Source organism: Babylonia areolata, chromosome 19, assembly GCF_041734735.1.
Source record: "Babylonia areolata isolate BAREFJ2019XMU chromosome 19, ASM4173473v1, whole genome shotgun sequence".
NCBI lineage: Eukaryota > Metazoa > Mollusca > Gastropoda > Neogastropoda > Buccinidae > Babylonia > Babylonia areolata.
The window spans coordinates 28,309,249-28,316,748 of NC_134894.1; the positions used below are offsets into that span (position 1 = coordinate 28,309,249).

A 7,500-nucleotide genomic window follows, 5' to 3' on the forward strand; every position below is an offset into this window, starting at 1 on the left:
ACACACCTCTCCCCCTACCCCTCCACACACACACACACAACTCTCCCTCCACCCCTCCACACACACACACACACACCTCTCCCCCCACCCCTCCACACACACACACACACCTCTCTCCCTCCACCCCTCCACACACACCTCTCCCTCCACCCCTCCACACACACACACACCTCTCCCTCCACCCCTCCACACACACACCTCTCCCTCCACCCCTCCACACACACACACCTCTCCCTCCACCCCTCCACACACACACCTCTCCCTCCACCCCTCCACACACACACACCTCCCTCCCTCCACCCCTCCACACACACACACACACACCTCTCCCCCTACCCCTCCACACGCACACACACAACTCTCCCTCCACCCCTCCACACACACACACACACACACACACACACCTCTCCCTCCACCCCTCCACACACACACACACACCTCTCTCCCTCCACCCCTCCACACACACACACACACCTCTCCCCCCACCCCTCCACACACACACACATCTCTCCCTCCACCCCTCCACACACACACACACACACCTCTCCCCCCACCCCTCCACACACACACACACACACCTCTCCCTCCACCCCTCCACACACACACACACCTCTCCCCCCACCCCTCCACACACACACACACCTCTCCCCCACCCCTCCACACACACACACACACCTCTCCCTCCACCCCTCCACACACACACACATCACGGACGGACCAGAGCCATGCGGTCGTAGCCAGGCAGTCGGTCTGGGTCCCTGACGTCCCAGTCCAGGTTGTGATAGTTGCGGGCACTGCTGGCCACCGGGGCGTACAGCGCGGGGCCCTCGCCAGGAGGGACCCGGGGGCTGCTCCTCCCCCACCCCCACCCCCAGATGCCGTTGACGCCCAGCATGTCCCTCAGGCTGTGGGGGTTGGGGCAGGGGGCGGGTGGGGCACCGTAGAGGCCGCTGTTCGGGTAGGCGTCTATCTCCCACACGTACACCTGCAGAGTGGGTGTGGTGTGTGGAAAAGATAAAAACAGAAACAAAACATATGTATATCATTATATATATATCATTAAAAAGATATACAAACGAAGAAGAAAAAAGAGATGGTTGGGATCGTGAAATGACATAAATGACGGACTGCCTATACAAGGACGGAGGGTCTGTGGGAACATACTCTGTGTGCGTGTGTGTGTGTGTGTGTGTGTGTGTGTGTGTGTGTGTGTGTGTGTGTGTGTGTTGTTGTTGTTGTTGTTGTTGTTGTTGTTTTTGCGGGTATTCACACGTACACGTGCAAACAATACATACACCGACATAGTAGGGAACATCGAGCGCGTGCACACACACACACACACACACACACGTTCGCATACTTCCGCCCCTTCTCATTCACACACACACACAACACACGCATACACACACGCGCACGCACTCACATATATACGACACGGAGAGGAGGAAAAAACCAGACAAACACACAAAAAGAAATTAAGAGAGGCAAAGACAATCATCATCATCATCATCATCATCATCATAATGGTGAATCTAAAAATACAACAACAGCAGCAGCAGCAGCAGCAGCAGCAGCAGCAGCAGCAGCAGCAGCAGCAGCAGCAAGCAACAACAACAACAACAACAACAACAACAACAACAACAACAACAACAACAACAACAACAACAACAACAACAACAACAACAACAACAACAACAACAACAACAACAACCTACCTCCCCCCCCGCCCCCAACACCTTTCACCCCATCCCCCCCCCCCATCCCCCACTGCCCCCCCCCCCCCCTCCCCATCACACCTTGGCGAAGTTGTCCTCATCGTGGCGGTGCTCCACGCCCACGTAGCGGAACGTCTCCGCGGGGTCCAGCACCGTCACCACAGGCTGCAAGGCGTTCGGCTCCAGCGCCGCCACGCCCCTCCACGTCACGCCGTCCTCTGACGTCACCAGCCGTGACGTCAGCCCGTGGTGCCCGGCCCAGTGGCGCGTGCGCACGAGCTTCACGCGCCGGGGTGCCCCCAGGTCCACGTAGACACGCTCGAGGCAGCCGGCCTGGCCTATGGCCCCCAGCACGTGCAGTGTGAAATCCTGATCGGAGCGTAAGGTCAGGGAGGTGGTAGGGGTCAACGTCACATTGAAGTCCCGGAGCTGGTGGTTGTCGGAGGATGTCAGGGTGCCTATGTCCTGAAACAATGACAATGGCAGAGGTTGGTTCGTTGGGGTCTCCTGCCCATACCATAAAAGTGGGCCATGGACAACTGAAAACATCAAATAAAGAATCAAGCGATATGAACAATATATCCATGCACACGCGGACAAATGGAGGGCAAATAAGGGTGGTTAGGAATTAGGTGTGTGTATGTGTGTGTGTGTGTGTGTGTGTGTGTGTGTGTGTGTGTGTGTGTGTGTGTGTGTGTGTGTGACGAATACGTAACCACATTATTCCTCTCGCTTTTCTGTCTCAAAGTCCCGTATTCCATGTACTTTCTCCAGCACACACACACACACACACACACACACACACACACACACACGAACGCGCGCTCACACACACACACACACACACACACACACACACACACACACACACACACACACACACACACACACCATACCCTCACTCCCTACCCCCATCACCCCCTCCCTCCCCCCCTCCCCCCCCCCCCCCCCCCACACACACACAACTACACACACATAACTACACATACATGCGCGCGCACGCACGAAGGGTTTTGTTTTGATGTTTTGTTTTTGTTTTTGCTTGTACATCCTGTATCGCTCCATCCCCTCTCTTCCAATCTCTCCACACCTTTGATACACACTTTGACACACCCAGAGCTCATACATCTGCCCCCTCCCCCCCCCCCCCCCCATTCCCCCTCCTCCCCTACCCACCCCCAACCCCCCAACCAACTTTTTCACGACACTGTCTCTCACACCGCGGCCTGCCTTCGTCTTCATACTCTTTCTGTCACATACCTTTATCCTTTGTCTCCTACCTGTTCTATTTCAGTCACACTTTCACAACCTTCTTTCTTTAGTATAATTATGTAATGTCTCAAACTACCTGTCTATCTTTCTGTCACCTCCTGTTTCTACCAATCTTTGTCCTAGATCCTCTTCCTTTTCTGTTTTACCTATCTCTCAATTCTCTCCCTTTCTGTCCCAACACCTTTTGCTCTAAATTCTCTCCCTTTCTATTCTACCACCCTTTGCCCTAAATTATATCGCTTTCTGTTCCACCACCTTTGCTCTAAATTGTCTCACTTTCTCTCCCTTTCTATCCCACCACCCCTTGTTCTAAATTTTCTCCCTTTCTATTCAAACACCCTTTGTTCTAAGTTCTCTCCCTTTGTCCCACCACCCTTTGTTCTAAATTTTCTCCCTTTCTGTCCCACAAAACTTTGTTCTGACTCTTTGACTCTGGTGTTTATCCTGATAGCTGGAAAGAGTCAATGGTTTTGCCTTTGTTTAAGAAGGGTGATTTACATGATGTAAGTAACTATAGGGGTATTTCTTTGTGTAACGTTTGCAGTAAATTGTATAGTTCTATTATTGATAACAGATTGCATGAGTGGACAAGACAGAACGATATATCGGGAGAACATCAAGCCGGTTTCAAGGAAGGCTATTCTATAATTGATCATTTCTTTACTTTGTTGACTGCCGTTCAGAAACAGTTGTGTTACATAAGAAGTTGTACGTTGCTTTTGTGGACTTCGAAAAAGCGTTTGATTCAATTTCTTGGAACTTGTTACGGCCTATTTTGCTGAAAAATGGAATTAAAGGCAAGTTGTATGGGTGTATAAAAAGTATGTATAGTAAAGTGAAAGCCAGAATAAGATCAGGGGCCATATTGTCGGATTTTGTTATGTGTACGATGGGAGTTAAGCAAGGTGACGTGTGCAGCCCAATTTTTGTTTTTGTTTTTATCAACGAGTTAGCTTTAGAGATAATTGAAAATGGTCGTCATGGAGTGACTTTTGATCTTGTGGAATTGTTTATGTTGCTTTTTGCAGGTGATATTATTTTGTCATCTACAACGGTAGTTGGTCTTCAGAGACAATTGAACAGCTTGTATTCAGCAGCAACTAGATTAGAGCTTAGAGTAAATATGAATAAGACAAACATTGCTGTGTTTCGTAAATAAGGCTGTCTGGCACGTAGTGAGAGATGGATGTATAGAAATGAAGAATTAATTTTTGTGGTCAATGCTTACAAATATCTTGGTATTTACTTTACAACAAAACTTAGTTTTAGTTTCGCATGTTGTGATATTGCAAACAGATCAAAAAAGGCTGTTGTGCTTATCCTTCACATACTTTTGTATAAATTTGATCGCAATTCTTTCATTGTTTTTTTCTATGTTGTTTGATTCTCAGGTGCAGCCAATCCTGCAAAATGGAGCAGAAATATGGGCTTTAGAGAATAATGTAATAATAGAAAAGGTGCATTTGTATACCATGAAGCGTTTTTTTTTTTAAATTTACACCATCGAATACCTAATGATTTTGTTAACGGAAAACTGGGTAGGTATCCGATTTATTTGAACTTGTATGTCAAATGTATAAAATACTGGCTTAAACTTACAAGAATGGATGAATTTAGATTGCCTTTCAAGGCTTACAAGTTACTGCGAAACTTAGTAACGGTAAGAAGTCATGGGCTTCTAACATACGAAAATGTCTAAATTCACACGGATTTGCGTTTGTTTGGGATATTCAGAGTGTTCAATGTGTCTCAGGATCCTTGAAATGTTTTAAACAAAGAATAATTGATTGCACATGGCAGGACTAGCAGGACCATATGTATAACAGTGATAGATTTGCAGAGTATAGATTTTTCAAGACAACGCATATTGGAATAAAAATGAATAGATATGTAAAGAGTGCTTTAAGCAAATTTAGATTCAGTGTTTTTCATATTGCTTGCCATTGTTTTAGATACAGAAACGTAACCGAACAGGAACTTTTGTGCCGCTTATGCAACCAAGCTAAAGAAGATGAAATCCTTTTTATTTTCTGTTTTGTTGCCCTGCTTTTCATGATCTCAAAGTGAAATTAATTAATTCAAAGTATTATACACAACCATGTCATTTTAGGCAAAATATGTTGTTGTCAACAAGAAATGAGACAGGTCTTTAATTTAGCAATGTATATCTATGAAGCAAGCAAGAGACTACGCACTGCAGTCTCCTAATATTCGTTTGCAGACCTTTTGTCTGTTAACTGTTACCTTTGTTAGTGAAAATTAGGTATCATGTTCCTTTGTATCAGCCACTTCTGAATGAACATCTGAATCCGAATCAACTTTTGTTCTAAATTCTCTCCCTTTCTGTCACACCACCCTTTGTTCTAAATTATTTCCCTTCCTATCCCACCACCTTTTGTTCAAAATCATCCCCCTTTCTGTCATTATCTCAACCCCCTGACACTATCTCACTCCCTGAATCTACCCCCACTCCCCCTCCCCCGCCACTCCCACCTCCTCGGGCCCTACCTGTTCTGTAGCACCATCAGCCAGGATCACGTGGGTGGGGGCCTGAAAGGTACCGCGGACAGTCACGTGACGCAGGTGGTCGCGGGCAGGAAGGGTGACGGTGAAGGTGGCCTGTGTCCCCCCAACCCCTGCACCCCCCTTCCTCACCTGGTAGGCTGTGCTCTGGCTAGAGTCTGTCACGTGGCCGATCTCACTCACGTCTGGAATCAAAGAGAGTCGAGACTCCAGTTATGGTTTTTTTTTGTTGTTGTTGTTTTTTGTTGTTTTTTTTCATTCAGAATGGCCACTGCACCATTTGAAGGGATGAGATATATCAGTCATATTTATGCATTCACACACACACACACACACACACACACACACACACACACACACACACACACACACACACACACACAAAAATATATATATATATATATATATCGAGAGAGAGAGAGAGAGAGATGTAAAATTTATATATACATATATACATGTCTATCAACAACCGAATACTGTCCTGGATGCTTTGTCAATTCAGGTCTGACAATGCCCGAAGAAGTGATAACGATTAATGAATATGAATCGCTGAATTCTTTAGTACTTTTTCTTTTTTTTTTATTGACAAAAGCAATGTCAGTCTAAAAATTTGAAAGACGATTGTAGTACTTTGCAAGAGAACATCTATATAATATAAATGTTTGTATGCTTGCTTCAGCATCTGATTTGTGTAAAATATGGACAAGTGTTGTGACTGTTGCCTGCTTTTCCTCTTTATTGATTAACTATTCATGGCGCTGTCTTTCTGTTGGCGTCATGTTCTATATGATTTTCTTAGTCTCATGTGTAATTGGAATGGCAGCAGCAACAACAACAACGACGACGACAACGACAACGATGACGCTGACAACGACATCACCTGATGAGGACGTAGAGCATCTCCCCTGCCCACAGGCATCCAGCAGCACGTTGGTCAAGGCATTCCCCAGGTAGAAGCCCCCGGGGAGACAGCCTCTGGACACCCAGTGACTGCCGTCGTCCCCGTCATTTGCCTTGAACGCCTCGTCCTCCCTCGATGACGCGAACACACGCGCCGCGCTGGACTTGGTCAGAGACGTCACCAGACCTGCGTCAGGGTCCCAGGATGACGTCACCGGGAGGCCAAGAACCAGGACGAACAGCCAAAGGATGCACCGGGCTGCATGGTGTTGTGGTGGTCGTGGTAGTGGTGGTGGTGGTGGTTTGGCTATCGAAGGGGTGACCAGTAGCATTGTATCAGGCGACTGGTCAGTCTCTCTCTCTCACGCAGATCGTTTTTTGTTGTTGTTGTTGTTGTTGCTGGAGACGGTGCTGAAATAAGGAACATAATAATAATGATGACATGAAGATAAGATGTGATGATGGTGATGATGATAATAAGGAGAAGAAAAAAAAGATGATGATGATGATGATCTTACGAGTATCTAGAATGCGCTATACTGCATTTTTTTTTAATACTGAAAATATCAAAATCGATGCATAGACAGAAAAAGAATCAAGGGAATAAAGAAAGAAAGAACAAGTAGAAGGGAATAAAGAAAGAAAGAAAGAAAGAAAGAAGGAAGTATAGAAGGAAGAAAAACACAATAAAGGAAAAGAAAGCAGTGTTTTCTAAACACTGGATTTGGTGAATGATGAAAAAAGAAAGGAAGACAGAAAGAAATAATAAAATAAGAACAGAAGAAAGAAAGGAAGCTAGAGTAAAACTGAAAAAGAGAACACAGGAAGAAAACAAGAAAAAGGGTAAAAACATAGATAAATAAAAAAAAAAGAAGAAAAAACAAAGGAAACAACAGAAAGAATGAATGGGGGATGAACGAGTAGAAAAAAGAAAGAATAACATTAAGACAGAAGGAGAGAGAGAGAGAGAGAGAGAGAGAGAGAGAGAGAGAGAGAGAGAGAGAGAGAGAGAGAGAGGGAGGGAGAGAGAGAACCAAACCAAACCAAACGAAAGTCGATTTAATAAGGCCATGGCCCCATTTGAAGGGGT

At 45.9% G+C, this 7,500-nt stretch overlaps 1 protein-coding gene across 1 annotated transcript in view; it reads right to left on the reverse strand.

The window, feature by feature from the left end:
• Positions 1-7,500, reverse strand: part of LOC143293587 (uncharacterized) — a 17,672-nt gene that overhangs the window by 8,935 nt on the left and 1,237 nt on the right. The window contains exons 2-5 of the mRNA XM_076604650.1: positions 6,391-6,821; positions 5,496-5,695; positions 1,797-2,180; positions 719-985 (exon numbers count right to left, since the gene is read on the reverse strand). Coding sequence (XP_076460765.1) covers positions 719-985; positions 1,797-2,180; positions 5,496-5,695; positions 6,391-6,742 — 1,203 coding nt within the window. The 5' untranslated portion in view covers positions 6,743-6,821. The remainder of the gene's footprint in view (positions 1-718; positions 986-1,796; positions 2,181-5,495; positions 5,696-6,390; positions 6,822-7,500) is intronic.